The 16,782-nt window shown below is 43.1% G+C and overlaps 1 protein-coding gene across 4 annotated transcripts in view; it reads right to left on the minus strand.

Annotated features, from left to right (window-relative positions):
- Nucleotides 1–16,782, minus strand: part of LOC124066321 (signal-induced proliferation-associated 1-like protein 2) — a 79,783-nt gene that overhangs the window by 42,743 nt on the left and 20,258 nt on the right. For all 4 annotated transcript variants that reach the window (XM_046402595.1, XM_046402594.1, XM_046402592.1 and 1 more), the window contains exons 2-3: nt 6,438–8,222; nt 1,001–1,134 (exon numbers count right to left, since the gene is read on the minus strand). In XM_046402595.1, the coding sequence (XP_046258551.1) occupies nt 1,001–1,134; nt 6,438–7,953 (1,650 nt within the window). In that variant the 5' untranslated portion in view covers nt 7,954–8,222. The remainder of the gene's footprint in view (nt 1–1,000; nt 1,135–6,437; nt 8,223–16,782) is intronic.

A 16,782-nucleotide genomic window follows, 5' to 3' on the forward strand; every position in this document is an offset into this window, starting at 1 on the left:
ATGTTAAGTGGTATTTTACTGTTAAGATCATTAATGTGCCGGTAAACGTTAACCCAAACAGCTTCAGAACACCCACTCTGTAACCTTGTGTGCGCTGTTCGGAACATCACAGTCACATTTACGCTCATAAATCCCACTGCCATCTGCAAAACCCGTGAACGTGAATGTCAGCAATCAATGGCTGTTCGACAAAGAGGCTTTCCGAAAAGCAGGTAACTTGATAGACTCAGAGAGGAAGGGAGAGCGAGAGTGGGGCAGGGCAGCAGAGAGTGCTGAGGCTAAATGATAGAAGTACATGCAAATAGACGCTCCAGTGGTTGGGGAGTTAAACATTTTCTGCGTGCTACTTGCAGGACTACCATGACCCAGATACATTGTTTTATCGTGGGAGTGGTGCTTTAAATCAAGAATGGCACTGGATATCAATGACATTTCCCTTCCTGACACATCTGTTGCACCTGAATTATTCAGGGGATGAGACCACCCAGCATCAATCAAGGAGAGGGTTCTGTACCACCAGGGAATGTGAGACCCTGCATCTGAGTTTGTGGATTAATTAGCTTGTGTGTGCATGTGTGTGCATATGTGTGTGTTTGTGTGAGAGTGTAAGCAAGCCAGGGCGATCACACCGACTCTGATAGACTGCATCAGCGTTCGCATGACTGGCCAACTGAGTCACAACTAGCACAGAGTCACTGGACACATTAGGGTGCTAGGAGCAGATTTGGGAACGGAGAGTTGCGAGAAGCCGCCTCTTGTTTTCAGAGGTACTGAAGCATTCCTACACTCTTGTACTGCTTGGATGAGCCCTGAGTTGAGTGACCTAAACATGCCTGAATATATGAGAAATACCCTTTAAAGGCATGTTCTGGCTTATAGTCAGTTCTTTAATGCCGCAATAGAAATCACACAGGTTTCTCCTACCATGCATCCATAACAGTTCACTGATTTGTGACAACAAGCAGAGGGGAAAAAGTACACGTCGGTGCATTATGGTTACCTGACTTGTTCTGAAGGTGACTCTATAGTTGAACTGCATCCCATCTTTCTCCTTCCCATCGTCCAGCCTCTCCCTGCGGATGCTGACTGCCACCGGTCCGAGATTGTCGTCAACCCCAAAATAGTTCTGATGTTCTGGAGTTCATATAAGAAAGATCAGAATTAAACACACATTAGGCATCATTTGAAGTGCTCAGAGTGGCCATCAACTTCACTGAACTTAAAGTTCTATTACTGCACAGAGAAAGACCTTTCAGAATAAGAGTCTACCAGCTTGTTCACATATTTATCAAATCTCTACTTTTGCTTCAACAGAATATCAGTGTATATTGTTGAGTCCATGTATTAATTTATTCGTCTAAATATTCTCTGTGGTTTGGCTATGATCGAGCTGTGACACGGATTACAGAACACAGCAGGAGTCCAGCAGAGATCTGAAACTGATTCATTTTGGATTAGAACCTGGCTGGTAGTGGCATCACTGGGATTTAAAAACTAAATAAATAAATATAAATACAGCCCTGGAAAGTTTGGCCCAGACTGACCCATCACTGACCCAGATACGTCACATGCTTCACATGAAGGAAATACTTGTAGAACAAAGTGTTATTACAGACATAGGCGTGTTTTTGTTCAGCATGGTTCGGTATTAAATGTGGATTTGGGACAGATTATAAAATAACAATCATCTTTTGCATTCTTCATTCTCAATCAGTGAATTTAAGATCCCACCGTACACATACCTTTACAATGCAAGCCCTTTGAACTACGAGAGAATACAGGAAATTTTCTGTAACTATACAGTCTGCCCCGGGGCTTTGAAAACCAAGCTAAATCTAAGGACCACATTACTCAGGCTCATTTCTGCTGATGTTTTCATAGCCCGTACAGGGTGGAAGAATATATGGAATATATGGAGAGACAGACAATGCAAAGTTTCTTGGTTTCATTTAAACCCTTGACAAATGGTTACATGGTATGTGCCTTAAACCACTAGGCCACCAGACTGTCCTCTGTGGACAAACGGAGTATTCATTGTCCTTTAGTGGAACGTAAGCAGAACAGATTGACAAAACAAATTTATGGTTGAAACCAAACAAAGGAGATTTATATCACGGGCCTGTAGATGCTGGTGTTCATTTGGTCAGTACGTCAGTTGAACTACGTTTACAGGACATGCTGTTTCTGCCTGTCAAACACTTTGATCTATGACAGATTATCACTGATGGTCAGATTTTCAGCATTTCACAGTCCAAGTGATGCTTGTAGTGCTCAGACTCCTCGTGGTTTTAGTAACTCAAGGTCACTCCAAAAGTTTCAAACTTTAATGGACAGGACAGAAGTTGCACATTTTAGCCTCATTTCTGGCTTCAAGAAGAGCCTCGGTGCCAGCATGCTCGTTCTTTCCAGCAGTTATGTTTTTTGGGGTATAATGAAAAATTTAATGGACACTAGAGTCACTAGAAGGGCTTTAGACTTTAGCCTTGTTCTTTTTTAAGCATTATAAAAACCATTACTAATTTATGTGTTGATATAAGAAGTATGTCAATTTCAAAGTCAAACATAGCAGCCTAAATAAGACACAAATTATTGTGACGTGATGACAATATCGTAAAGATAATGGTATCAGTGTAAAACATACTATACTGAAGTATGTGGATACATGCATGTGTCTGCACAGGACATTGACCAGCCCATCCTCACTCCCAACACAGAAAAGCAGCATGGACAGTGACCACTAGTTTCTAAATATGATGCTGCAGTTACCCCTTTATCGAAATTTCTGGCACCACTTTGGTATAGAGTGTAAATAGCCAGAAAAGCCAGAGCCAGGAGGTGTTTTGAGTGGCTGGATGGATTATGCAGAGTACACTGAGACCTGTGTGTGACCAAATGTTAAAAATGTTGATGTTTAGCCCAAAAGTCACAATACAGTTTATCACAGTGTGTGAAATGTGTGTCAGTAAGCTTTATTTTGAAAGTCTATCCTAATGTTGCATATTTATAACTGCTAACCATGAATGTATTATTTGAATGAGAATATGATGGCATTACTAAGCCTTCCTTCCAATTTTACCAGGTAGCCCCTCACAGTATTGCAGTGAGCGATTACCCCGCAGCCCAAAAAGCCTTTTATCCATAGAGCACGATTACAAAAGAGACCACAGAGCTTACAAAACTGTTGACAGGACACCTTGAACTACAATTTTGACTCTTCAGAATTTTTGATCTATAGAGGTTTAATATTTGTGAAACTTTCCTCAAGCCAAAAAAAGCGATTTTAAAAATCTCTGATGTCGTCACAGTGTTAAGTCTATGGGCTGAGTGAGAACTTGTGGATGGCCACTGGAAGAAACAACACTGAGCATATTCATTGCATCTGGTATTTAGTTCTATTTATGTCTCAATGTTGCTAACCTAACAGCCCTGCATGTGAAAAACTAATGCTACAGAGTCACAGCTTGAAGCTTACTGCCTCCGAGCAAACTGCTGTATTTGACGAGTTGGGAGTGAAAACACGCTGTGGACCTGGACACAAGCAGAGCTCTGCACACAATAAATGGTACCTTGAGCAAACACGCCATAATCCAGGCTAAAGACGTGGAGAAAGACCAGGATTCAGCAGACAACAAAAGAACAACCCCAGCAGGGGCTCAAAGCACTCATATTCACAAAGAGATTTCTTCAGAAGTTAAGACATTACATCTATGTCATGTAATGCATACCATGTAAATATGCTGATTCTTGTCACTGTGCCTTTAACATTGGGACAAAGCGGGGATCAGCATGAATAAGAGATTAACTGTATGTAGGCACTGCAGGGTTAACTGTCTGAGGAATGCATGACTTGTCAGGGGCAGTGGACTGAGGGGAAACGCTCTGTGAGGCAAAAGGTCAAACAGCGGTATGAGGGCTGCCTTTGCATATGAGGCCACTAGGCATCCAAATACCCATGGCACAGTGAGGGAGACAGTGCTGACGGTAAGAGGAAAGCTTTTCGTCAACACATTTCTACAACATGTCACTGGGACTCATCACTTGGTGTCAATTTGCCAAAGGTTGGAAAATGGATGACTTTGATTGTCATGTTAAATAATGCCTCTTCTCCATCTTCTTGTCAATCCACACTGTAGAAATGCCTTCAGAGTTTATAAAAACATCCTACACTGCATGTCCTTACTTTTTACTTTTGTTCCTCCAAAACTTTATTTCAGGTCACATATCTCCGTAGGGATTTCCATAAGTGATTCTGAATGACAGGGCCGCAAATGTGAGAAGAGCAAATAATCTATACAATCAGGATGGACTGCATGAAACAAAATAAAAGAAACACTCTCCATCTGTCGCTGATATGGATCACTCACGCTGTGACAGACAAATTGTGAATGTACACAAATTTTTCATGGAGTGGTGAGTGTTATTTTACATGACATCTAATAAACCTCAGTTTCACACTCCTCCCCCTCTGCGCTAACCGAATCAGCTTACTTTTGAAGTCGCATGAAATGAAATATTTCTCACTTAACTTACACAATCGTGATGTGGAAACCTGAAGCCTTCAGTGCACATAAACTTAGAGTGAATTTTTCAGTGAAACAGATCGAGATTTTTAAAAGAAACAACAATGGAGAAAACTTACATCTGTCAGAAAATGTTCTAAGCAGATTAATATTTTCTTTGTGTTTAAACTGAAGAGGTTCTTTTAAAGTAGACTCAAACTGGTCTAACCCTCATCCCCATACACCCCACTTGATGCACAAGACCACTCCTTGCTAGCTCGCTGGTAACCACATCCAAAAAGGTTGAGAACCCCTGGTTTACTTCATTCTCTGCTGTACATCTCAGTGTCTACCCACATACAGTATGTAACCATGACCTGTATGTAACAAAGCATGGCTGGTGAGTATGGGTGAAACACTGTGTCCATTAGGGCAGCCTGGGGAAAAGCACTCCTGTTGCTAAGGGAAGGAGCATTTTAGGCAATCAATAGGATCAATGTTCAGCCCAGGTTGATAAAAGCTTGACTTAAAGCGGTGACACGCGGTCAGGTTTGTGTGAGGGTGTGCACAAACGTGTGCCTGCTTTTATGTGTGTGTGTGCCTGTGCGTGCGTGTGTGGTGAAGCAGAGGTGATGACAGGCTTGTCTCTCTGATAAAACACCTCATGAAATGAGGGCAAGGGCCACATCCACATACTGTGAAAGAGACATTTACTGTAAGAGCTATAACATCAAAATGAAACTGACAGCAACACAGGACATTTCAATTATACATTGTCCTGCGTTGCCACAGAAAGAGGGCAAAGAGATAACACAACTATGATGAGTATGTTCAGTATGGACAGGGGCAAGATTTCATAATAAATGATTATCAGAGTAAGCTCAAAGGTACATTCAAACATACCAGTGTCTTTATTACAATTTTATTTTGAAATTATAGGTTTCTTTGTTTGCCTTCTTTTTCTGTTCATCCTCTACTTTTTGCCATCATTAGCTGTGCAGAAGTCTGATGATGTAAACTGTAACAGTACTGCTATGCAACGTAATAACTCAACTCTCTCTTTCTGTATTTCATGATGTCGTCCCTCCCAGCCTGAAACGGATCGTGACCTCTAGTCCCTGAGCTTGATGGGCCTAGCCAAGCTTTCAACTTATGGGAGACACTGAGACTGTCAGTAGAACAAGATCAGTAATAGTCTCATTAACCTTGACTGGAGACATCGATCCTTGATTGAGGAATATTTTAATTCAGAGTATCTTTTTGAAGAGGGTCAGTCATCTCTCAGTGTGAAAGGTGAAGCAGCTGTTTTCTGGGGAGGCTTAAGAATTGGAAATTCAATCTGCTGAGAGCAGCAAACACAGATGCATAGACAGTGGGAAAAACAGATATGTATAATGTGCTGATGGGTAGAGTTCGTCGTGGTATTTCCAGCATCAGTAACATAGGTGTTTTAACGAGGGGACCTGGGACCTTGGCATAGTTTTGCTGACCCTAAAGTTTCATAGGAGGGGTCCTCACACCCCTGTGGCCCTTGTGTGGAACAGCTGCAACACACCCTTTCGCTCACCTCACTCTTCTCACATGACTAATCACAGCTTCTCCACAGGGTTCAGGGCAATATCACAGGGAGGACATGACTGCTCTTCTCCCAAGGAAGTGAAACACACACCCTCGCACCCAACACAAGCCTGCTATTGTTCTGGCCCTCATTTCATCTGGTCCTACAAAAATAACTGGGCCGTCAAGATATTTGAGCCAATGAGTGGAAGCTGTTCCATTTGAGAACTCTCACACGGTATTGAGCTTAGTCTTGTTTCAAGAAAAAGGATTTGGCCTGGAAAGTTTAATAATCCTCGGTATTGAGTCATTTAAATCCTCCTGTATCATCATTGCTCAATCTATCTAAACTCAGAAAACCACACATTCAGCACTCCTTACCTCTTCCATAGAAGTATTTGTGGTAGTAGTATGCTCCAAGGTCAATGTGTTCAATGATGTAGCGTTTGACCTTCTCCCTGTGGATAGGCTGGTTTTCTCGAGGCACCTCCAGTACAGAGACTCCTGCATTGGTGCAGTGGGAACTTAGAGATGATTCAAAAGAACAGCTCTCTGACACACCACTGTAGTTGGCACTGTTGGCTCTGGAGAGGGAGATCCTCCTCTCACCCTCACCACCAATCTCATTGCGAAAATGTGGACAGCTCAGCACTAAGCTATTGCTCTTCCCATCCCCCTCATCGGCATCCAGATTCTCCTTCGGGTTTAAGTCCTCCCTGCTGCCTAGTGGAGACTCAAACAAGGGGGCACTGCCACTGCTACATCCTGCTGCTCCACCATCTGTCCCTGCTCCGGGTCCAGCCCCAGCTCCACCTCCAGACGCTCCACCAGCTCCAGGCCCTACTCCAGCTGAGGCAGCAGAAGCCCCAGTAGTGGTGTTCTTCCTCTGGCTCAGGTTAGCTCTGCTTGCCACCGCCTCACTGATGTTGAAAAGAACACTCTGAACATCATAGTGAGCAAAGCATTTTTGGAAGCTGAGTGGCCGCCGGTCATCCTCTATTGAGAGTCGCAAGGCGTCACTCTCACTCTTTATGGTCCGTAGTTTCCTGAACAGAGACGTTTCAGAAGATTCCGATTTAAGACGCCTCATGAAGGACTTCTCCCGCTCCCGGCTGTAGAGGACAGAGCTGTCTATGTAGTCATAGCCTGGAATGTGGACTATCTCACCCCTGGCAATCTGGGCTGCTGTCTGCAGGCTCGGGGAGAGGGAGGCATCACAGCGCAACAACTCGGGAAAGCCCAGAGGTGGTATGCTACGGTGGTCCAGGGTGTCCACTCGATAGCCCCTAAGCATGGTAAAGAAACCATCTCCACTCAGGCCCTGGCGGTCAATGGAGGATGTGCTGCCGTATTCACGGTGCAGTGAGGCCCCAGTGTTTGGATTGACAGCGTTCTGGTCCATTATGTCCTCAGAGTCAATGTCACTAATGGTGACATCGCTGTTGCTGCGCTGACGGATAGGATGGAGACCCTTCAGCGGGGAGTGGCTGAGGAGGTCACTCAGTGTGTATTTGTCAGAGTAATCTACCTCTAGACAGACTGCTTCGCCTTGCTCCAGTACTTCCACAGTGTGTTCCTGCTGGCCGTTCTGAAATACCGGTATCACACTCTGATAGTTTGGTGAAGGACGCCCATCCCATCCATCTTTCCTTGGTGGCCATTCTGTCACTCTGGCCCTCACACCCATTTTAGGCATCGCTGGAGTGCCATTTGTTTTGCCTGCACCTTCAGGTTTCCCCTGCATGTTGGCGGCTGGTGGTCCCATGCTACCATTCAGGGCTTTGAGTTTTCTGCCAAATAACTCCTCTGACTGCATGGTTATGGAGTATTCTTCTGGGCCTCCCACAATTCCCACAAGGTTTGATTTGTTATCCGTCACAGGGCTCAAAATACTCATATCCTGCTGGCAGACTCCTTGAAGAGCAGACTTTCAGGACTCTTCTTCATTACATCGTGTGATTTGCTCAGTGGTGAGTGGAGGAGGAGCCTCTTTCCTGAGTCAATGAAGCAGCCGTCGTCATAACTCACAGAAGGCGGCTGGCACGACAATCGACACACAGCATTTAGATGTCAAGGACAAGTGTCTGAGGGGCGCTGAGGCACAGCGAACGAAGTCTTTTCTCACAGCGTGCCGTCAATGCAGAACGACAGCTGGAAGGGTTGGATCTGTGGCACAGAAACAAAAACAAAGAGGAAAATGTTAACACAGAGCAATTGGGTTGGCAGACTGTAACTGAGATGTTTTAATATAAAACATAGGAAAAGGCAGTTTGTATTGCTCAGAATGACCCCAAAATACAGCACATTCAGTTCAGCAATAAAAATGCTCTTACAGCTAACCTAAATTGTCCGTACCCTGTTATTGTGTGATAAACTCCCACAAATGACTGTATTAGTTTTGGAACTATATGGAGCATATCACAGAATACAGCTAATTAGTGTATTTGAGGGGAGCTGGTGCCATTATGAGTTTATAACAAGACAGATGCATATCTTTGTTCGTGCTTCCAGCCAACAGATGGTGGTGACGCAAATTACAGCAACAAGAGGCAGATGTTCAGTTAAATGTTCATGTGTACCAATATCTGATCCGACCGCTTGTAGCCTCATCAAGTCCGCAAATTATACAGGAGGGATAGTTTTACATATTCAACCCCAGTGCCACTTCTCCTTTTTATCTGATGTAGTTGCTCAGCAGGAATATGAACAAGAACCCAGTAAGGTACACTGACTATGAAAAATATGAAAACAGAAATATAAAAAAATAGCCAAAAGGTTGCCATTCCACTACCATAACGTCAGAAGACAAAGCTTGCAAGTTTACCATTTCCTCTTATTCAGTTTTGTTCAACTGGAGAAATAGTAAGCAGACAAACAGCTGATATCAGCAGTTTTATTCAATGACCTGAACATCTGAGGACAGAGAAAAGGAGAGAAAACTTTGGTTGGCTTGTCCTTGAAAACCAGGTTTGTTCCCTCTTGGGTATTTCAGATATTACACACACACACACACACACACACACACACACACACACACACACACACACGTGGTTTCCATTTTTATCCATAAGTGATGTCCCTGTACATCAGCCATGTGTGGACTTTTGTTAAAAATGCACCATGTTGGTCATTCTTCCTCTTCATACTTCTTCAACTGCATAAAACGATTTGACACAGACAACGTAACAAGGATGTTAACGAAGACAGAGCCGTATACTGAGGCTAAGCGCAAACCTCCAAAAGGAAGTGAGTGACTCCTGGAAACACAAGCAGTTGCCTCTCTCATCGATCCCTCCCCATGCTATTAGGTGTGCTGTAGGTCCAGTGGGGTTAAGTGGAGGTGTTGCACTGGATTCATCCTCAAACGCTGACTTCTACATGGAAGATCGCACCACACCATGTTGCAGCACAGACTTCCTACACTGACCTAAATGCTTTTTTCTTGTTCTTTGCGGCTGGTGGTGTGCCTCATCTCTTCTAGTACTGCAATCACGTGAAAACCCCATGATTTATCGCATAAACCCAGCACGTCACAGAGAAACAGGGCCCTGTTACTGCTCTTTGTAAGGCTTCACTGTGAACATGATAGATGAAGGTGGGCTCGGCATCCCAAGCTTTGCTTCAGACCTGTCCACTGGCCTTTAATATGATAGTTTCTGTTTCTAGACAACTGTTTAGATTTCTCTGTCATTTACTGTTAAGGAGGAGGAGGACAAACTATTTTGGGATGAAAATGTGGGCCACATCAAGATTAGCTACAGGCCAGACAAGACCAAATACACTGCAGTCGGAAACACTGTAATAATTCAGTGTGCACTTCTGCCTGGGCCAAATACAGGTTAATGTATGCATGACCCAAATATGTAGGAGTAGATTCATGATGACAATCTACAGTTTCCCCTCTCCCATTACGGACTGGTGTGGTTATGAACATGCCTTAATTCTCAAGCAGGAAACTGTAGTGTCAGTGCATTTAACACAAGGCAACAAGATTATTGTGTTGTCATGTGAATACATAATGTAGCAATAAGAACTGCTCTGGGAAGTATGTTCCTTCGTTACGGTCGGCGAATGATGAATTATGGAATAAATGACGAGTTGCAGTGTAGTGAACAATGTCATCACTGCTCATTTTCAAATCAGACAAAGTAGGTGTCTGAAAATGCCAAAGAGCTACATTTAGGTTTAAAGTTGAGTTTGATTTCATAATTTCTCAATAACGCAATGAATTCTTTTGGAATGAATTCAGTGGAATCTCCCATTCAAATTGGTGTATCCATGAAGAACACAGACCAATTTCCCAGATTGGCACCAATGAGATGGGATACACAGGGGCCAATGTAACATTTTCACTGGTGATGGGCAAATATTGTGATGTATTGTCTCAGAAGTATTTGGGAATCATAACTCATGCCTTAACAAAAGAGAGGAAAAGTGACAAACAATCTTGGAAAAATAACTGTATACGACTCTAAAAGTTGCCAGTATCCTCTAATCTTGCTATTGGAAATTTATTTTAGGTTTCTCAGTCAACCAAAATCCTCCTCAGGTCTCTTTCCAGGCATGACATGGAGCAGGGGTGACTATAGCAGTCTGCTGACTGACAAACAAATGTCACACACTGACTTAACAATTAGAACCAGTGACAGCAAAATGCACCACCTGCGCAAACAGTTTTATCAATGGTGACACTCTAACAGAGGCTTTAACGGGTGATTGAGAACAGGAAGAACAAAGAAACTGACATACTGTAATCTCAATGCATGACAACAAACAGCATGAGTGACTTTTCACAGCGGTCTGTGTCAAGCAGCTACAAAAGATAGACGGTATAATGCTGTCAACAGCATTATGTCATCGCTTTAAAAATGAAAAAGTGGACAAACATGAAGAGAAAATAAAAGACAAAATCAGCCGCTTTGTGATGTTAAGGCCTGCTTTCAACTGGGGATAACACGTCTCACTTTGTTACTGTCAAGTTTTATTTTATGCAAAACATGTATATTTTATTACTGTGTGTGTGAAGTGTGTCTGCACAACTTTTTTTTTGCAAATCTCAATCTAAAGATTTTGAAAGGAAAGAGATATTCCCTCCATTACAAGCACATTATTTAAAAGTCCTTTCTTTCCTGGTTGTATTTTATAACATCCTGATTTTGCCCCCCAAAAAACCACTCACACACAATCTGTTTATGTTCATACTGTCCAGCTTCTCCTTGTTTGTGTTGAACACAGGGTCAGGAAAGGGTGAACTAGCCTTTATTTCACACTGAGGACAGGACAGGGTAAACCAGTGGACATGGTGGTCTGCGTTTCCCTTTCCTGCCTTCTATTAGCCACTTTCTCTGTGACAGTGATTAATGAACTCAGTTGTCTCATTCCACATCCATCCTTCTACACCCCCAACCAATAGAGAGTGCCACCGGCTACTTGGTCAGCAGAATCTATCTTCTGTGTGACCTTAAGGAGGCTGTTTTTTGTCCTTTCCTTTGTGGTTGTGTGTTCAAGGGAGGCAGCAGATGGAGGGACGGGCGGTCTGCTTTGCTAACTGCCCTTTATTACTGGAGTAATGCATCGCCATTACGGCTGTTTAAGACACAAGGCCTGGTGAACAGGGGGAAGGGATGCAGGAGAGATGGGAGAGAAAGACAGGCCTAATTACAGTAATGAACTCATTTTCTGCCTCTGATATTGGATAGTCTGTTTTTTCATCTGGGTTCATCTACAGAGGAGCGGCCCAGCAGTTCTCCCAGGTCTTAAAATAATCCTGACACTGTGGCCTGATTAAAGGCCCTGCAGATATTAATACACTGTCAGAAAAGTGGTGACATTCTGTCCACCATCCTGAGATTAATAGATACTATCACTGAGGAACCATTTCACCAGGACAGGACACAAGGAATGATGTCAGCCAACTCTGACAGACTCACTCATTAGTCACTTCTGCAACTCCTACACAACTGTCACTGCAACCACGGAAAAGGAAGTCCCGCCGAACAAAGTCTTTTTGTCTGGGGGTTGGTAGCAGCTCTCTTGCAGTCAAAATGATCCAAATGTAAAGAATCAGACTGATCAAACTATGATGACTAAGTATGAAATACATTTCTTCTCAGCTACTTGAGTAAAGAGTATCAAAAATAAATCTGAAAAAGAGATTTATGGAAATTAAGTCGAAATGGAAGCATGTTCCACAAAACAGCACTGCATATATTAACACAAAGCTCAGTTGCAAACACATTTTGTGCACAATATTAACCAAGATTACTCAACTGAGAGCTGACAGCACTTCAGGGAATTAGGGACATACTGTGTGCTCAAAAAGCGAGGCCATGTCACAAGCCCTTCATAAAATACTCTTTCAGAGGAATGCAAAATCATTTACCCGCCTGGTTTAGACAAAAGATCACCTTTCAAAGTATCCTGTGCAGCGATGGTCTAGTAAATTGTGTGTTAAAATTGCAAAAACTCACCTAGAAGCCACCATTATTGAAGAAAATATGTTTAACCATTGCAAGTATAATTCATCTGTATGTTTCTACAATTCTGCATGAATACAGAATATCATAATAACAGAGCAAATGAAGCAAGGGCATCTTGTAGCTAAAAGAAGGCCTTAACATAATGCAGCTGCAGTCAAGCTATGCCTTTAACCTCTATGAATTTTCACATTCCTCTAAACTGTGGCATCCTCCACATTGTCCAGCCTATGGCACCTCAGGTCAAAGTCAAACGTATTTATTTAGCCCCTAACAAGCTCCAGGGCCTCTCTGAGCCACAGGCAGAACACAGACCCATGATTATGGACAATTATCTTTAATAAACCCTGGTGTAATTGAGCCACATTAATTCTCCTCTGTTCTCAGCAAGCAGGAAGTAGTAGCTGGCCTCGTCCCCAAGATGCCTCAACCTCCAGAGTTGAGGCCAAGCCATGATGCAGTCATCCTCTCCTCCCACAGCCAAATTAGGGTGCAATGTAGGTTAGAGGCCAACATGATTACATCAATTTTCCAGCTCATGGATTTCATCATATAGTGAGTCGGGCAGCAATGCTATGAGGCAAATTTACAAGTTCTCCACCATGCATTCACGACTCCATTTAGTTTAGTTCCTCGTTACCTGCCTTCTACTGTTTTATGCTGACAAGCTGCAGCCAGTCAGACATTTGAATGCGTCACACTGTGTTCATCATTAACACAGAGGAAGGAAGAAATCCGAGCAGAAAGCAAACAAACCTGAAGGCATGTTACTTATGCTTCACTGCCCACCATTTGATTCCTCAATAAACTCACAATAAAAACAATGAATCGCATTCCATGTCACATCACACTCAAATACAATCAAATTTGCACTGCACACTGTGTTAGTGTTTCGGCACTCTGAGGAGTTGATTCAAAACAACGTGGGAGCTCTGTTTTCAGTCCTCTATTGTGAGCAGCTGTTCCAACCTTGTGGTGGGAATGGGAGGGGTGTACACGATGGTTTTGGACAGGAGAGATATTAAATTCATCACACTTGCCGTCAGAGAAGGAGGGGCATGGAAGGGTGTGTGACTGTAACCAGATGCAGGCATCTCCAATCTGATGGAAACTTTTCTGTTTCTGCTTCACTGGAGCGATTCTCTACCTTAACTGGGTTAGAGCAAAGGAGAATGTGAGGTTAAGAAAAGAAGTGAAAGTGGTGGAGCAGGAAGAAGAAAAAGAATGGGAGTTTTGCCAACCCTTGCACAAAGAGATTCACGCAATTAAACCACAGAACCAATTAATTGGGTGATGGTATCCTTGAGAGTTCACTACTGGGGCCTGGGAAAACAGGCATACCATCTTCCCCAAGTGCCTCCATAACCAGAAAGTACACTGTGCACGCGCGCGTGTGTGTGTGTGTGCCTGTCATTGCTCACACCGGCTGAGGCTATGAAAGTACGAACCAAAGAAAACCAAATGCATTCAACTTCTTCCTCTTTCATCTGCTGCTCCCACAATTCAACCTCACAACAGGGTGGAATCTCCCACCAGCTGACACTCAAATTAGCACTGATGCTAAAGCCCTGCTATTAATGGTGAAACCCTCCCCTTCCTGTACACAGTGCTAACTCACTATATCTGAGCCCGTCAGAACCCAATCATCTAACTCCACCCTCTTTCACTGTGGTCAGACCACCAGCCGAACACCCCGATGTGCCAATACTGCCTGCAGGGAGCAATGCTGAGATTTTAATGGCCAGTGTGAATGGAGGGTCACACCCTCAGCAGGAGGTAAGGAAACCAATGAAATGAGTTCCAGCCAGCTGCCTTATCATGCCCGACACATGAAAACTAACAGCAAACCATACCCAGCCTAATTATTCTTTAGAAATATTTGCATGGGTGAGAATTACACAGGCACAGATACTAAGATTTATTACGGTTAAGTGAGGTTGCATAAGTAATAAGCTACAGAATTAAAAATAATACTTCACTAGTGATGGGTGGCAATTTGACAGCATCATCCATTAGAGAGGCTATAGGAACTGTCAGTGCACAAACAGACAGTTAAATCCGTCGACTATCCCCCTTCATCCCACCCTCTCCTTCACGTCACCAAAGGCTGTTGAATACAGCCCTGGGTGTGATTGGAGGTCTGTCCCTCCATGCAAAAGGGTGGAATTTGCAGAGAAGTCAAAGAGACACAGAGCCAGAAAGCTGAAATGAACAGATTCACAAGCTCCATCTGCAGCTTAAAGTTACAGCTCATGTTACAAGAGGGACAAGATGACTGAATACAGTTCTGGTACTGCTTTGCAACAACAAAAAGCAGACAGTATGTTTGTTCCCTCAACCATACAAGGAGAACTGAGAGCTTAGTCTTTTCTAAAGAAGGGTACAACAATCTTAGCAGATCCTTGTGTATTAATGGAACAAAGCTGTCTGTAAATTATTCATGTTGGTGACAAATTCGGTTCATTTACCTAGTTTGGAAACAACATAAACAACTGATCTGCAGAAAACATGCCCCACAAAGCAAACATCTGAAAATGTCAAAATTATCCTGTGACACTATTAACCACTTGGAGGTACTTTAAGGGATCGACATTATGTTCTTCACAGGGCCAATACCAATACTAACCAAGGACCAATATTTGCAACAGATATACATTTGCAGTAACCATAAAAACTGTCAACATTTAGAATAACCAGTGAGAGAATGTAATTAAGTACGTTTACTCTACAAGTACTGTACTTGTACTTGAATATATATATATATATAGAATTCTGAGGTACTTGTACTTTACTTAAGCATTTCTGTTTTCTGTTACTTACACTCATTTTGGAGGCAAATATTGTACATACTTTTTCACCACTAAATCTGATAACTAACTTACTAGTTACTTTGCACATTCAGATTATTTGTACAAAATATACATCTGAACAAAGAATGCTAAACAGCAGTATGGTCCAGTCTGCAAATTCCCTTTTCATTTGTTTCAAACCCTTTTCAAGGCCAGTCAGTCCCTCTATGTTTTACTACTCTTTTGCAATCTCATTTGTCTTTGACAGTCTGTTCCTTCAAGTTAAAATCCGGTGGTGAAAACACTGCTGTGTCATCACCACTGACCATTCTTGCATGATTTACCTGGCAATGCCCACAATCACACAAACACACACGGTGAGCTCATATCAACATGATGAAGGGCATGATAGCAGCAGATGAGACCAAGAGAATACAGAAAGTGCGTGTGCGCCTGGGTAAAGGGAGAGGGGTTGAACAGAGGAAGTTTCTGCAGGAGCGAGAGACGATTAGAGGCTGTTTGTTTACATCTCAAAGCACACAGACCCAAGCTGACCCAGCCGCAGAAGAACAATCAGTAGACGAGATAAAAAAGGAGGTCAGACAGCACAGAGTAAACATATGTATTCCCTTACCGTCTCATCATTACCCCCTGGCACTGGGCCTCACAATGCACAATGCACAGTGGGAAATGCCCACATTCACTAATGCCCAGCCTGTGCCCCAGGTGCAGACTTATGGAGAACACAGCCTTATGAAACAAGCACTGCAGTGTCTCCAGTAGTCTAACCTCTACTCTGAACCTCTGAGCACCACTTCAAAGACTCTTTATACTCTGTCTGCATTTGGATCTATATAAAACTCAAGTAAAAATCCTTTCAGCTGTTTCACTTGTAGACTGAGAGGACTAGACGGGAATCTCTGCAAAAAGGAAGTTGCTTTGTACCAGAAAAAGACTTGAATATTTCAGCTTTCCTCAGATATAAGACAGACAACAGCTGGAATAAAAGAGGCCACGGAGGTATAGCTCTGTGCTGAACTGCACCGTCTGATATCTGCTCTGTGGTTACATGGCTTACCCGAGGTCATTGCCCTGCAACAGTCATCTCGCCACACCTCATCTGTCAACAGTTGTGCTCTCACGTGTAAAATTAAACAAAAGATAGCTGTTTGCTTTGCCGCAGACTTTGTGGTTTGGGCTGTTAGTTATTTCTAGCCGTTGTCTTATCATGGAGCCAGTTTACATGGACCTGAGTCTGTTTTCCTCCGACAGTGCACCCACAGAGTCTGCTCTGCCTCATGCTAGCAGTAGCTCTGTGTGGAATGTCTAAAGCAGAGGGGTCACCCGTGGTCTGACTCCACTTCACTCGGTTCAGGGAACAGTAAGTATTTACGCAACAGAAACAGCAAATGGTAAATTCTTTTCATTTCCCGCACACATTCAAATCTCATAATATCTACC

The sequence above is a fragment of the Scatophagus argus genome, chromosome 10 (genome assembly GCF_020382885.2).
Source record: "Scatophagus argus isolate fScaArg1 chromosome 10, fScaArg1.pri, whole genome shotgun sequence".
Lineage (NCBI taxonomy): Eukaryota > Metazoa > Chordata > Actinopteri > Scatophagidae > Scatophagus > Scatophagus argus.